At 52.2% G+C, this 16,806-nt stretch overlaps 1 protein-coding gene across 1 annotated transcript in view; it reads right to left on the reverse strand.

Moving 5' to 3' along the window:
* Window positions 1-16,806, reverse strand: part of LOC145361193 (ankyrin-1-like) — a 343,699-nt gene that overhangs the window by 71,580 nt on the left and 255,313 nt on the right. The window contains 5 exon segments of the mRNA XM_080216834.1: window positions 6,864-6,936; window positions 10,723-10,815; window positions 11,863-11,961; window positions 12,840-12,938; window positions 15,490-15,588. Coding sequence (XP_080072960.1) covers window positions 6,864-6,936; window positions 10,723-10,815; window positions 11,863-11,961; window positions 12,840-12,938; window positions 15,490-15,588 — 463 coding nt within the window.

Here is a 16,806-nt window from a genome sequence, read left to right on the forward strand (position 1 = left end):
CAATGATGGATGTTTCTGAAGCTGAAAGCAGACTCCTACCTAGCAGAGTGTGGGGATTGCCTGAAAAGCAAGAGGAGCAGCATTTAGACCACCATCAGAACACACACACACTCACTCTCACCCCCCCCTCCTCCACACACACACACCCCCACATCCCCCACTCCCCCTCCACACACACACCCCCCCACATCCCCCACTCCCCCTCCACACACACACACACCCACATCCCCCACTCCCCCTCCACACACACACCCCCACATCCCCCACTCCCCCTCCACACACACACCCCCACATCCCCCACTCCCCCTCCACACACACACACCCACATCCCCCACTCCCCCTCCACACACACACACCCCCCCACATCCCCCACTCCCCCTCCACACACACACCCACATCCCCCACTCCCCCTCCACACACACACACCCCCCCACATCCCCCACTCCCCCTCCACACACACACCCACATCCCCCACTCCCCCTCCACACACACACACACATCCCCCACTCCCCCTCCACACACACACCCCCACATCCCCCACTCCCCCTCCACACACACACCCCCACATCCCCCACTCCCCCTCCACACACACACACCCACATCCCCCACTCCCCCTCCACACACACACACCCCCCCACATCCCCCACTCCCCCTCCACACACACACCCACATCCCCCACTCCCCCTCCACACACACACACCCCCCCACATCCCCCACTCCCCCTCCACACACACACCCACATCCCCCACTCCCCCTCCACACACACACACACATCCCCCACTCCCCCTCCACACACACACACACACACCCCCCACATCCCCCACTCCCCCTCCACACACACACACACACCCACACACACACACCCACATCCCCCACTCCCCCTCCACACACACACACCCCCACATCCCCCACTCCCCCTCCACACACACACCCCCACATCCCCCACTCCCCCTCCACACACACACACACATCCCCCACATCCCCCACTCCCCCTCCACACACACACACACACACCCCCCACATCCCCCACTCCCCCTCCACACACACACACACCCCCACATCCCCCACTCCCCCTCCACACACACACCCCCACATCCCCCACTCCCCCTCCACACACACACACACATCCCCCACATCCCCCACTCCCCCTCCACACGCACACACACACACCCCCCACATCCCCCACTCCCCCTCCACACACACACACACACACACACACACACACACACACACACACACACACACACACACACACACACACACCCACATCCCCCACTCCCCCTCCACACACACACCCCCACATCCCCCACTCCCCCTCCACACACACACCCCACATCCCCCACTCCCCCTCCACACACACACCCCCACATCCCCCACTCCCCCTCCACACACACACACACACACCCCCCACATCCCCCACTCCCCCTCCACACACACCCCCACATCCCCCACTCCCCCTCCACACACACACACACACATCCCCCACATCCCCCACTCCCCCTCCACACACACACACACACACCCCCCACATCCCCCACTCCCCCTACACACACACACACACACACACACACACACACACACACACACACACACACACACACACACACACACACACACACACACCCACATCCCCCACTCCCCCTCCACACACACACCCCCACATCCCCCACTCCCCCTCCACACACACACACCCCCCCACATCCCCCACTCCCCCTCCACACACACACCCACATCCCCCACTCCCCCTCCACACACACACACACATCCCCCACTCCCCCTCCACACACACACACACACACATCCCCCACTCCCCCTCCACACACACACACACACACACCCCCCACTCCCCCTCCACACACACACACACACACACACAGCACTATACACACATACAGACTGTCTCTCACACACACACACACACGTTATAAAACTCAATGTCCAAACATCAAGCAGCTGAATAATGAGAAACTGGACAGCTTGCAGCAACAGGACTGTTACTGACAGTACAGCTCTTCACTGAACCACTGCTGCCTTGTATTGGAAAAAAATCTACTGGTTTTCAGAATTAAGTAAAAAGTCTGACAACACCAGGTTTTAGTCCAACCTATTTATTTGATAATATACTCGCAAGCTTTTGGGTTAGCCCCTTCGTCAGGTGACTTTTTACTGTGTTTACGCCAGTCCAATGCCGGCATACCCACATCATGACTATTTCAGAATTAAACCAGCTCCGCTGATAAATAGCTTGTATTTGCAAAGCTGCAACCAGCTCACACCTCAGCAAGGGATTGAGAAAATTATATCTCTCTCTCCTGTTAACTGTGGGTCCACTTAATTCCCACACAATTCCTTCTGCCTGCCCTGTGTGTGTGCGTGTGTGTCAGAGAGAGAGAGAGAGGGCGCGTGTGCGTGCCACAGAGAGGGGGCGTGTGCGTGCCACAGAGAGGGGGCGCGTGTGTGCCACAGAGAGGGCGCGTGTGCGTGCCACAGAGAGGGGGCGTGTGCGTGCCACAGAGAGGGGGCGCGTGTGTGCCACAGAGAGGGCGCGTGTGCGTGCCACAGAGAGGGCGCGTGTGCGTGCCACAGAGAGGGGGCACGTGTGTGTGCCACAGAGAGGGCGCGTGTGTGTGCCACAGAGAGGGCGCGTGTGTGTGCCACAGAGAGGGGCGTGTGTGTGCCACAGAGAGGGGCGTGTGTGTGCCACAGAGAGGGCGTGCGTGTGTGCCACAGAGAGGGGGCACGTGTGTGTGCCACAGAGAGGGCGCGTGTGTGTGCCACAGAGAGGGGCGTGTGTGTGCCACAGAGAGGGCGTGCGTGTGTGCCACAGAGAGGGCGCGCGTGTGTGCCACAGAGAGGGCGCGCGTGTGTGCCACAGAGAGGGCGCGCGTGTGTGCCACAGAGAGGGCGCGCGTGTGTGCCACAGAGAGGGGGCACGTGTGAGTGTGTGTGAGAGAGGGTGTGTGAGAGAGGGTGTGTGTGAGAGAGGGTGTGTATGAGAGAGGGTGTGTATGAGAGAGTGTGAGAGAGAGTGTGAGAGAGAGTGTGAGAGAGAGAGTGTGAGAGAGGGTGTGTATGAGAGAGAGTGTGTATGAGAGAGTGTGAGAGAGAGAGAGTGTGTGAGTGAGAGTGTGTGTGAGAGAGGGTTTGTGTGAGAGAGGGTGTGTGTGAGAGAGGGTGTGTATGACAGAGAGTGTGTATGAGAGAGTGTGAGAGAGAGTGTGAGAGAGAGTGTGAGAGAGAGAGTGTGAGAGAGAGAGAGTGTGTGAGTGAGGGTGTGTGTGAGAGAGAGTGTGAAAGTATGAGACAGAGTGTGAGACAGAGTGTGAGAGAGCGAGAGTGTGTGTGTGTGAATGAGAGTGAGAGAGAGTGTGAGAGCATGTGTGTGTGTGTGAGAGAGAGAGAGAGGGAGACAGAGTGTCAGAGAGGGAGAGTGTGTGAGAGAGAGGGAGTGTGAGTGAGTGTGTGTGTGTGTGAGAGTGAGTGAGTGAGTGAGTGAGTGAGTGAGTGAGTGAGTGAGTGAGTGAGTGAGTGAGTGAGTGAGTGAGTGAGTGAGTGAGTGAGTGAGTGAGTGAGAGAGTGAGAGAGAGAGTGAGAGAGAGAGTGAGAGAGAGTGAGTGAGTGAGTGAGTGAGTGAGTGAGTGAGTGAGTGAGTGTGTGTGAGTGTGTGTGTGAGTGTGTGTGTGTGAGAGTATATGTGTATGTCTCTGTGTCTCTCTCTCTCATGTTTTCATCATCACATTCAAATCTTCCCATTCTTACAAGTCACATAATCATTCTGTTTGCTCTTCAACTCAGCCTGCGTGTTTGCTGTTATTTACTCTGTTTAATCGGGCTCTCTTCCTCCTGGACCCGTGTTTCTGGGTGAGGGAATAAGAATCACCAGGAGTCTCAGTGACCGGTCACCATATTCACACCACAGCTCAGAGTGCAATCCCTGTCTGCTGGAGTCAATCTCCCCCAGCACACTCAGCCAGTGATGCTGCCTTATCCCACCCAGCAAACGACTATCACTATTACACCTTCTCGGCATGTTCCTCATTTTGGAAAATTATTCAAACCGTCACAATGATGTTTCCCAAGAGACCCTCTCTGGACTTTCCTATTTTGTGGTGTTTCCAATTCATTTTTATTGATTCAAATAATGGAAACTAGAAGCAGGAGGAGGCCATTTGGCCCCTCGAGCCTGCTCCACCATTCATTTTGACCATGGCTGATTATCCAATATCCTGACTTCCCCCCACTTCACCCCCATACCCCTCAATCCCTTTAGCCCCAAGAGCTAGATCGAATTTCTCCTTGAAATCTCACAACCTTTTGGCCTCAACTACTTCCTGTGGGGAGTGAATTCCACACATTCCCCACCCTCTGGGTGAAGACACTTCTCCTCCACTGTCTCAGAAGGCTGAGGAAATTTGGCCTCTTGGGCTACGACTCTCACCAACTTTTACAGACGCACCAGGGGATGGGTCGGACGGGGAGGGTCGAGGCGGACGGGGAGGGGGGAGACAGAGCAGGCAGGGGAGTGGCGGCGCTGTCGGGGGGTGGAATCGGGGGCAGCGGGTGACAGGTGACGGGAGACAGGAGAGACGGTGGGGATGGGGCAGACGGGGGAGATGGGATGGGCAGGGGGAGACGATGGGGAGATAGGAGAGACGTGGGGCAGCCGGGGGTGGGGGGGCGGACAGGGGAGACGGAGCAGACAGAGGGAGATGGTGGGGGGTGGGGGGGGGGTGGTGGGGGCGAGACGCCCCAGGGAGCTCAGCGTCCCAGTTTCAAGACAACGCAACCTGAGCTTCGGGGACGGGGTGAGTTGTGTTTGTGTGCCCATCGGGGAACGGTCCCCGAGGCAGCCTCCCTCTCCCTCTCTGTAACGCTGAGCAGAGCCGGAGACAGCCCAGCCAGCGACACCTTTCCCCGGCTCCCAATCGGAGAAGAGCTTCCTGCCCTCACTTCCTTATAGCACCAATCCTTAGCAAACCATTCCAGCCATCCAGGTGTGGCCAGCACTCTGGATCTTCAACGCTGCTGGCAAACCCTTCCCGGGTCTTTCCACAAACATGGCCAGGATACTCTGCCACCAACTCCCCCCCACCCCCATTCCCCCCTCCCCCTTCCATCCCAACCCCACCTCAAATGCGGTATTTCCAAACTCCTGGGACTTGGTCAGGTTGGGAGGTTGTGATGGTGGGACTGGTAATTAAAACGTTTGATTCTGCTTAAACATTGGAACCCAAGGAGCAGGACTAGGCCGTTCGGCCCCTCGAGAGCCTGCTCCACCATTCAGTAACACCATGAGTAACCTCACTGCGGCGTCAACTCCCGTTTCCTGCTCATCCCTCCCTCCCTCCCACTATCCCGCCCCCCCGCACTCCACTCCATTAGCCCCTGCTGAGCTGATTGTCAACACGTACACTTGTAGAATGAATTCAGTCAATGAGATGTGTGCCAATGATTTAATTTCAGTTCCCAGTGTTGTGGCCATCCCCTAATACAGCACAGTGATATTTCAGACCCCCCCATGCTCCTGTTTAGTGGAGGCAGCTTTCCAGTCTTCAGCAATTGTGATCCAATCAACAGTATGTCCTCCCACCAACGAAAGAGAATTGCTCGGTGCAGAAGGAGGCCATTCAGCCCATCAAGTCTGCACTAACCACAATCCCAGCCAGGCCCTATCCCCATAGCCCCATTACTCTGTTAATCCCCTGACACTAAGGGACAATTTAGCATGGCCAATCCACCTAACCTACACATCTTTGGACACTAAGGGACAATTTAGCATGGCCAATCCACCCAACATACACATCTTTGGACACTAAGGGACAATTTAGCATGGCCAATCCACCCAACCTACACATCTTTGGACACTAAGGGACAATTTAGCATGGCCAATCCATCTAACCTACACATCTTTGGACACTAAGGGACAATTTAGCATGGCCAATCCACCCAATCTACACATCTTTGGACACTAATGGACAATTTAGCACGGCCAATCCACCTAACCTGCACATCTTTGGACACTAAGGGACAATTTAGCATGGCCAATCCACCTAACCTACACATCTTTGGACACTAAGGGACAATTTAGCATGGCCAATCCCCCTAACCTGCACATCTTTGGACACTAAGGGACAATTTAGCATGGCCAATCCACCTAACCTGCACATCTTTGGACACTAAGGGACAATTTAGCATGGCCAATCCACCTAACCTACACATCTTTGGACACTAAGGGACAATTTAGCATGGCCAATCCACCTAACCTGCACATCTTTGGACACTAAGGGGTAATTTAGCATGGCCAATCCCCACTAACCTGCACATCTTTGGACAATTACCTTGGCATGTTTCTGTTTGCAAGTTGCTCTCTGACAATAACAACTCATCATTCAGCCTTCCCACAAAATCTGCCCTTTTCCAATTGTTAATCCTCTGGGATCTGAATGGGGATGGGATCTCGATCACACGGGGTACCTTTGACCAAACAGAACCAGACTGTTACTCAGGAGGAGTGATCAGAAGGAGGGAAATCGTTGAGACTGCCTGAGGATAAACCCTGTATGGACAGTAAGAAGTTTCACAACACCAGGTTAAAGTCCAACAGGTTTATTTGGTAGCAAAAGCCACTCGCTTCTGGAGTGCTGCTCCTTCATCAGGTGAGGGGGAGATCTGTTCAGTGGGAGCTCGTGGCTTTTGCTACCAAATAAACAGGTTGGATTTTAACCTGGTGTTGAGAGATTTCTTACTGTGTTTACCCCAGTCCAACGCCAGCATCTCCACATCATGACTACCATCGAATCCCGTACTGAACAGGCCAGTGTCTATACTTCACCTCTCCCGAAATAACTGATGGCTTCACTCACCTTCATCCTCCGATACATCCAGGATTTCATCCACAGTCTCAGGAAAGCTCAGCCTGTGTTTTTCTGTGACAGTCTGTGAGGGAAACACAGACAGAGGACTCTGTTAATCTGATCAAGCATCTTACTTAACATATTCATTCGTAGGACATGGGCGTCACTGGCTGGGCCAGCATTCATCGCCCATCCCGAGTTGTCCTTGGACAGGAGTTCAGAGTCAACCACATTGCTGTGGTTCTAGAGTCACATGTAGGCCAGACCGGGTAAGGACGGCAGATTTCCTTCCCTAAAGGATATTGGAGAACCAGATGGGTTTTTCCCACAATGGTTTCATGATCATCAGTAGATTCTTAATTCCAGATTTTTTTTATTGAATTCAAATTCCACCATCTGCCGTGGTCCCAGGTCCCCAGAACATGAGCTGAGTTCCTGGTTAAAGTTTATTGATTAAAGTTTATTAGTGTCACAAGTAGGGTTACATTAACACTGCAATGTGAAAATCCCCCAGTTGCCACACTCTGGAGCCTGTTTGGGGTTACGCTGAGGGAGAATTTAGCACCTAACCAGTACGTCTTTCAGACTGTGGGAGGAAACCAGAGCACCCGGAGGAAACCCACGCAGACATGGGGAGAATGTGCAGACTCCACACAGACAGTGACCCGAGCCAGGAATCGAACCCGGGTCCCTGGCACCGTGAGGCAGCAGTGTTATCTAGTATGCCACTGTGCTGCTCTGGTCTCGCAAGCATCCCACAAGGCCATTGCCTCCCCAAACAGCTTCATGGTCATCAGTAGATTCTTATTTCCAGGTTTTTTTAAATTGAATTCAAATTTCCCCATCTGCCGTGGTGGGATTTGAACCGGGTTCCCCAGAGCATTACCCTGGGTCTCTGGATTACTAGTCCAGTGACAATACCACTTCCCCTCCATCGTCATTCCATGGTTAGACCTCCCTCCCCACCACACCCCTCACCTCCGCTCAGTTTGCCCATTCACTGCTTTGTCCTGAGAGGCAGCTTTCAGTTCTCAATCCCTGTTCATCCCGCGGGAAGTGTTATCATTCCCAACTCTTCGCGTAGAGAAAGCCTCTCTGACGGAGAGCAGGAAACTTGCCCAGCCCCGAGGGAACGTGACCACATGAAAGGAAGCGGAAACTCTCTGCAACTGCTCCACAATACCTCAAACTCTCAACATTTCGAATCATTACTTCAGAAGGACCCCAGTCACATCCTCCCCTGTAAGTGCAGCATCAGGAGAGAGGCTCTCATCCTACATAGATGAAGGCAACAGTACAACCTTTCTCTCTCAGTTTTGCAAGTGACACAATTAAATTGGGGGAAAACTGAAAGAGTTTCACATCACTCAGACCAACTTGGAGATGCCTCTCACTGGTATCCACTGGAGAGTCGATGGCCTGGTATATTATCACCAGACTATTCATCTAGAAACTCAACTAAGGGTTCTAGTGTGATTTTAGTGTACCTTTAATTTTTTTTAAATCATGATCTCTGCAGCTCTCACAGTCAGTGCTTCTCAGCTCTCAGCTTTAGCATTGTTGCCGGGCTAACTACAATGAGTCCTTTTATTGCTCCTTAAGTGGTTTAAATGGGGTTGTTTGTGTTTACTTTGGGATTAGTTTAATGATCCTGCATTGTCAGGAGGATGGTCATGTGTTTCTGCACAGTTTTTTTCCAGTTTGGAGCGGCACATTTGAGTTTTAGTTTTAGAAGAGACAGCAAGCTAAAAAGAAGTGTTTTCCCTCTCTCCCTGTTGTTTTGAGAATTCTGTTGGTTAGCTGAAAACAAGATCTTGTTTTCCTGAAGAGTGAAGATCTGCTGGTACAGGGGGCTGGACCAGAGTGTCTCTGGTGTTTTGTTCAGAGTAAATCCAGAGAACTGCAGACTTCAACCAGAGTTCTCAATTTCCAATATCACGTGAGCAGTAGTCTGTGCTGTGTGAAAAGGGTGTTTTATCTGTGGGATTGGTTTGATTGGAACATTGTCGATATCTTTGTTAAGGGTTATACATTATCATGATTGTCTGTTTCTTGTTTGTAATTGATAAAAACTCTTGCTAATTTTCTTACCATGCATGTTAGCCATATTCTTAAATAAACTGTGTTTGATAAAAGCTCCCTAGTGGGTCACTGGGATCATCCCTGAAGTGGAACATCTCATGCTTGTCCCAGCCAAATTCAAGGTGCAAAACTTATGATCCAGGCGGGCTCCATAAAACACTTCCTGATCTGAACCATAACAACGGGGACCTGGGTTCGAATCCCACCACAGCAGATGGTGGAATTTGAATTCAATAAAAAAAATCTGGAATTAAGAATCTACTGATGACCATGAAACCATTGTCGGAAAAACCCATCTGGTTCACTAACGTCCTTTCGGGAAGGAAATCTGCCGTCCTTACCCGGTCTGGCCTACATGTGACTCCAGGGCCACAGCAACGTGTTTGACTCTCAACTGCCCTCCAAGGGCAACTAGGGATGGCCCAGCCAGCGATGTCCATTTCCCACGAATGAATAAAACAAACGCTATTTTAGGGAGGTTAGGGGTGAGTGAGACTTCCACTCGATACAATTCTCGATACAACGGCCTGCCTCTCAGCTCTTGGTGGAGACGGTAGGCTATTTGGCTGCAGCGTGCTTCACAGCCGAGCCCAATAGACCGGCCTCACGCAGCATCCACCCGTGCCATCAGGAATGGCCTTGGCTCCTTTCCCGGCCAATCCATGTGTTACCTTCCAGTTGGGTTCCCACAGGTAGGGCAGGAGGTAACCGGACTGGATCCTTCAGCTGGGCATCGCGTCAACCCGAGGGACTCGGCACAGTTCAAAGCAGCAATGTCAGGAAAGGACAGAGATAGGAACTCTGTTCCCTCAATCTGCCCACACACCAGGGACGTTTAAAACAAACCTCCCCACACACACAGATAGCTTTGGACACCATCTATTCCCTCTTCCTCATCCAGCTGCACGCTCTACACCATCAAATTTATTGGAAGATCAGAGAATCCCTGAAAGAGGCCACCCAGCCCCTTGAACCTGCACCAACAACAGGCCCACCCTATCCTCCCATAACCCCATGTATTTACCCCAACTAGTCCCCCTGACATTAAGGGGCAATTTAGCATGGTCAATCCCCCTAACCTACACATCTTTGGACACTAAGGGACAATTTAGCATGGTCAATCCACCTAACCTGCACATCTTTGGACACTAAGGGACAATTTAGCATGGCCAACCCCCCTAACCTGCACATCTTTGGACACTAAGGGACAATTTAGCATGGCCAATCCACCTAACCTGCACATCTTTGGACACTAAGGGGCAATTTATCATGGCCAATCCACCTAACCTACACATCTTTGGACACTAAGGGTCAATTTAGCATGGCCAATCCACCTAACCTACACATCTTTGGACACTAGGGGCAATTTAACATGGCCAATCCCCCTAACCTACACATCTTAGGACACTAAGGGGCAATTTAGCATGGCCAATCCACCTAACCTACACATCTTTGGACACTAAGGGGCAATTTAGCATGGCCAATCCACCTAACCTACACATCTTAGGACACTAAGGGGCAATTTAGCATGGCCAATCCACCTAACCTACACATCTTAGGACACTAAGGGGCAATTTAGCATGGCCAATCCACCTGAAACCCACGTGGACACAGGGAGAATGTTTAGACTCCGTGAAGTTCGATACCTGAGGCCGGAATTGAACCCGGGTCCCTGGCACTGTGAGGCAGCAGTGCTAACCCACTGTGCCACCCTACCCCAGTGTGACAGGATGAACAGAGGTATTCACGCGGGGAATGTAGAGCAGTCAGTCCTGATCACACTTACTGTGCTGATGGCTTCGTTAGTGACGATCTTTAAGACGTCCGTCACGGAGATATAGCCCAGTCTCTTGGCGATGGCGAGTGCGGTGCTGCCATTCTGAAAGGGAAGTCAGGACGTTACTCCGGAGAGAGAACACGGGGAACCAGTGATCGGAACCGGCTGCACATCTCAGCAACAGGGAACTGGAAAAGCGCTGGCATCCCTCTTCTCTCTCACACATCTCCACCCAGTCCGTCCCGCTCTCTGGAGGAGGTTGGCTCGTCACTGGATGGGCACCACACACTCCTCACTCCAGTTGCGTGCTGTTGATTTATTTATTCATCACAGTAAGGCTTACATTAACACTGCAATGAAGTTACTGTGAAAATCCCCTCATCGCCACACTCCGGTTACACTGAGGGAGAATTTAGCACCTAACCAGCACGTCTTTCAGACTGTGGGAGGAAACTGGGGCACCTGGAGGAAACCCACGCAGACACGGGGAGAACGTGCAGACTCTGCACGGAGAGTGACCCAAGCTGGGGATTGAACCTGGGTCCCTGGAGCTGTGAGGCAGCAACGCTATCCACTGTCTCACTGTGGCCCATGTGCAGCAGTAGCATCAAGTAGCTATACAGCTAACTGACTTACAGACTGAGTTATTCAGCTCTAATCCACGTGAAAGAAATCATCACTCCCACATTCATTCAGTCATTGTGTGTGTGTGAGAGAGAGAGTGAGTGAGTGAGTGAGAGAGAGTGAGAGAGTGAGTGAGAGAGTGAGTGAGTGAGTGAGTGAGTGAGTGAGAGAGAGTGAGAGAGTGAGAGAGTGAGTGAGTGAGTGAGTGTGAGAGTGAGAGAATGAGAGAGTGAGAGAGTGAGAGAGTGAGTGAGTGAGAGAGAGAGAGAGAGAGAGAGAGAGAGAGAGTGAGTGAGTGAGTGAGTGAGTGAGTGAGTGAGTGAGAGTGAGAGAGAGAGAGTGAGAGAGTGAGTGAGTGAGTGAGTGAGTGAGTGAGTGAGTGAGTGAGAGAGAGAGAGAGTGAGAGAATGAGAGAGTGAGAAAGAGAGAGAATGTGTATGTTAGTGACTGTGTGTGCGTGTGTGTGTCAGACCATTCAGTGACCATGGGTCTAACCCAGGCGGTGGTGAGGGTTTGCTGCCATACCATGTTGGTTTCATTGGGGGAGGCTCCATGCTTGAGGAGGAGGTTGACGATATCTGTGTGACCTTGCTGGGCAGCCTGGTGCAGGGGCGTGTATCCAATCTGCAGAGAGAGAGAGAGAGCGGGAACAATCAAACATGTGGAACTGTCAGCTTACCCTGCCTCTGGCTGGGACCACCCCCTCACTGTGACTGTCCGATTCATTCCCCTCTCCCCCACTCCAACTGCCCATGGGGAGGGAGACAGGGAATGGCTTCCAGCTCTCCGCTCAGACCTCCCCTGGTGGGTGCTACAGAGCGGTATTCCCACACTGACACCCGGATCGATCCCAGTGCCTCCACACTGCTGAGCGTGTCAGCTGGGACGGGACTGTGGGTCAGTTCAGTCCCAAGGCTTTCCCTGACCCACAAGGAGTGCCAGAAAAGTCGACGTGTCAGCCAGCAGGAAATCGAATCGGAATTCCAAACCAACATCTGTGCGAGAGATATCAGCTAACTAAATCTACAGAGGTTTGATATGAACCCTCTCAGGATGGCTCCGAGATAGGAGGAGGCTGCGAGCTGTGACCCTCTGTCCGCCGCTAACATACCCGTCTGGGAGCCTGGTTAAAAGCTAACTGCTGCCCCAGGGCTGGGGAAGGTTGGCAGGTGAAAGGAGACTGGACTGGACAACCCCAGAGGGGAAAGCTGCCTCGTCCAGCACTTCTTGTGGATCAGGGAGAACAAGAGAACCCTTCAGGCCTGACTAATTCCAGTCTTCCCCCCTCGAGCCTCTGTCAATGGTCTCTCGCTCCCCCCCTCCCCTGCGAACTGCCATTGAACGTTTGACTGGACCTCCTCGCTGGGTCCTTCAGCCATGGAGGTGCCAACACGAAATCTGCCTGTGTTTGGGTCCCTGTTCAGTGATTTGGCCTGTTTGACCCCACGCAAGATGTGACCACACCCTCTGCCCACATCAACCGGGTTCGAAAGCGACCATACCTTGGTTTTGGAATTAACATTGGCCTTGTTCTGGAGGAGGAACTTCACCATGTTTATGTTCCCATGGTGACAGGCCATGTGCAGCGGGGTGTATCCACTCTGTAAGAGGTCAGAGAACTGTTTATTTATAAAGCGTGACTGCAAAACACGGCAACATACATGTCAAACAAGGAGAATGTATTCGAATTCAATTAAAAATATCTGGGATTAAGAATCTCGTGATGACCATGAAACCATTGTCAATTGTCAGAAAAAGTCCATTTAGGGAAGGAACTCTGCCGTCCTTACCCGGTCTGGCCTACATGTGACTCCAGAGACACAGCAATGTGGTTGACTCTCAACTGCCCTCCAAGGGCATCTAGGAATGGGTAATAAATGCTGAACCAGCCAGTGATGCCCATGTGCCAGGAATGAATAAGCTAAAATGAACAGAATATTCACAGCTCTTTCTCAGTCCCTCTCAGTCTTTCTGTGCTCCCAAGCAGAATAATGCATTCTCCTCCAGCTGAATTCACATAACTGTAGCCCCTTATTCCTGCAACTGCTCGAGTGATCCCTTCTGCATCTCCTTGCTAAAGCGTGATCTCCAGATTTGGAAGCAACACTCCAAGCTAAGTGGTTTATAAAGCATGATTTCCTGGCATTTTTACTCTGTACTCTGCTGTCACTTTCATTGAATCCCTACTGTGCAGAAGGAGGCCATTCTGCCCATCGGGTCTGCAGCCACGATAATCCCACCCAGGCTCTTTCCCCATCACCCCAAGTATTTAGCCTGCTAATTTACCCTGACACTTGTGGCCAATGGCCAATCCACCTCACCCACACAACTTTGGCCACTAAGGGGCAATTTATCATGGCCAATCCACCTAACCTACACATCTCTGGACACTAAGGGGCAATTTAGCATGGCCAATCCATCTAACCTACACATCTTTGGCCACTAAGGGGCAATTTAGCATGGCCAATCCACCTAACCTGTACATCTTTGGATGATGGGAGGAAACCCACACAGACACAGGGAGAACATGCAGACTCCGCACAGACGGTGACCTGAGGCCAGGAGTCGAACCCGGATCCCTGGCGCTGTGAGGCAGCAGTGCTAACCACTGTGCCACCCTGAAAGATTTGTGTACAATCCTCCCCACTGTCAGCAGAGAGAGCAATACTGGATGTGTCAGATAGGGACCATTTTTGGCTTGTATCATCTCTGGTATTCTTGCTGCAAACACGTCTCACCCCACTCATTTCAATTGTGTGTGTCATGTGTCTGTCTATTTTCTCTGGTCTGATATCGTCATCCCCACTGCTGACTCCATGTCCAAGTTTCACAGCATGCCAGGATTGTCTCAGGACAATCTATTGTGTGAGCGCTGACTCACTGTGAGAGTGACCCATTGTCCCACTCCCCTATCGTCCTGTCAATGTCTTCCCTTCAGATACTAATCCCATCCCATGCGGAACGCCTCGATTAAATCTGCCTCCACCACACTCAAAAGCAACCTATTCTACAGCCCAACCACTCACTCAAAGGAAGGATGTGCTGTCCTTGGAAAGGGTCCAGAGGAGCTTCATCAGAATGATCCAGGAAATGAAGAGCTTGTGGTGTTGAGGACTCTGGGTCTGTACTCAATGGAGTTTAGAAGGATAAGGGGGTGGGGAGAACCTGACTGAAATTTACATTGAAAGGCCTGGATAGGGCAGACGTGGGGAAGATGTTTCCATTAGTTGAAGAGACTCGAATCCGAGGGGCACAGCCTCAGAGTAAAGGGACAAGCTTGTGAGCAGAGATGAGGAGGAATTTCTTTAGCCAGAGGGTTTGGTGAATCTGTGGGACTCTTGCTGCAGAAGGCTGTGGAGGCCAGGTCATTAAGACAGAGGTAGGATAGGATTGGTAAGGGGATCAAAGGTTACGGGGAAAAGACGGGAGAACGGGGTTGAGAAATTTATCAGCATATTGAGTAAATATGAGAAGTTGTTTGCATCGACTGAGAGTGGATGGCATCCAATTTTATGGTTTGTGTGAGGAAGACATACAATTTGAACCAAGCATAATGGCATCGTTTAGAAGTCATTTCATTGGCTGTTTGAGTCATGTGATCACTTTCTAGTTGCCCAACTGGGTGGACACCATACAGCTTGTTCCCCGTATGGGCTCCTGCTCTGCCCAAGACCGCAAGGAACTACAAAGCCCAGTCCATCAGGCAAACCAGCCTCCCATCCATTGACTCTGTCTACACTTCCCACTGCCTCGGAAAGCAGCCAGCATAATTAAGGACCCCCACACACCCCGGACACCTCCCTTCTACCTTCAGGAAAAAGATACAAAAGTCTGAGGTCACGTATCAACCGACTCAAGAACAGCTTCCTCCCTGCTGCTGTCAGGCTTTTGAATGGACCTACCTCACATTAAGTTGATCTTTCTCTACACCCTAGCTATGACTGCAACACTACACTCTGCACCCTCTCCCTTCCTTCTCTATGAACGGTATGCTTTGTCTGTATAGCGCGCAAGAAACGATACTTTTCACTGTATAACCAATATTGTATCACTATATGTTAATACATGTGACAATAATAAATCAAATCAAATCGCAAGTCCAGCCCTATTAGCCATCCCAGTGCGAGTATCTGGTAAATATTTGGCTGTTACCCTTGTTGTTGGTTCAACTGACGCTCCGTGGTTGATGAGTAATTCAGCCGCGGGTACCCGATCCTCTTGTGCCACCAGATGTAAGGGTGTGAGTCCATTCTGGGAGATAAAGCAGAGCATGAAGGTAGCTCAGTGTGACACACCCTGCCCAGGAACTGTCCGCAGACACAGCAATACTGGACGTGTGAAAGTGAGTTTACAAACTACACTCCACAACAACCCAACCGCGCAAGTTAGCACCTTACCCAGAAACCTCCCAGGCTAACGAAACGCCTCAAAAATATCGATCATACGGTGCAGAAGACTCTGCATTGAGTCCACACCGATACATGAGAGATACCCAAACTTCCACCGAGTACCTTTTAATTGAATTTATTAGTCAAAAGTTAGGCTGACATTAACACTGCAAAGAAGTTACTGTGAAGATCCCCGAGTTGCCACACCCTGGCGCCTGTTCGGGTTACACTGAGGGAGAATTTAGCACCTAACCAACACACCTTTCGGACTGTGGGAGGAAACTGGAGCACCCGGAGGAAACCCACGCGGAGAAACATCGAAACTCCGAACAGTGACCCAAGCCGGGAATCGAGCCCGGGTCCCTGGTGCTGAAAGGCAGCAGTGCAAACCACTGTGCCACCCCCATATCTATATGCACTGGTGGCCATTTCACCATCACTCTCCCCCCCCCCACCTCCCCTCTTTCCCTCCCCACCCCCTCTCCCCCCCACAACCCCCTCCTCTCTCCCCCCCCACCCATTCTTCACCCCCCGATGCTCCCCCTCTTCCCCCACAATTCCCCACCCCCCTCCCCCCCACAACCCTGTCCTCTCTCCCCCCCACCCACTCTTCACACCCCCGACGCCCCCCCCTTCCCCCCCAACTCCCCCCTCCCCTCTCTCTCCCCCCCCCCTGCCACTGTGCCCCTGTCTGGGCGCGGTGCAGTGGTAGAAGCGCTGAGTGCCGGATCTCCAGCAGAGTCAGCCTCTTGCTGGAAACGCGCGAGAGGCAGGTTAACGTGTTTACATTTATTTTAACGCTGTTTAACATGTCCTCAATCATCCTGGCTCACCCGCAGCCCCCCCCCCAGCTCTGTGACCTCGCTGGGAAGGGTTCTTGACGGAGAGGAATAGACGTGTTCCCCACGAAGCCAACTTGGCCTCACCGCTGGAACTGGAGGCCATTGGGGTCCCCCGGAAAGGCAGGGGGCAAAGGCGGGGGGGGGGGGGGCGCTGCCCCTTGGGCAGTCCCAGACTGGCACCTGGGCAATGCCCACTGGGCAGAACTGGACAATCCCGGCCCACGTGTCTGAGCGGTGTG

The sequence above is a fragment of the Carcharhinus amblyrhynchos genome, chromosome 34 (genome assembly GCF_965287045.1).
Source record: "Carcharhinus amblyrhynchos chromosome 34, sCarAmb.v2.hapA, whole genome shotgun sequence".
Classification (NCBI taxonomy): Eukaryota; Metazoa; Chordata; class Chondrichthyes; order Carcharhiniformes; family Carcharhinidae; genus Carcharhinus; species Carcharhinus amblyrhynchos.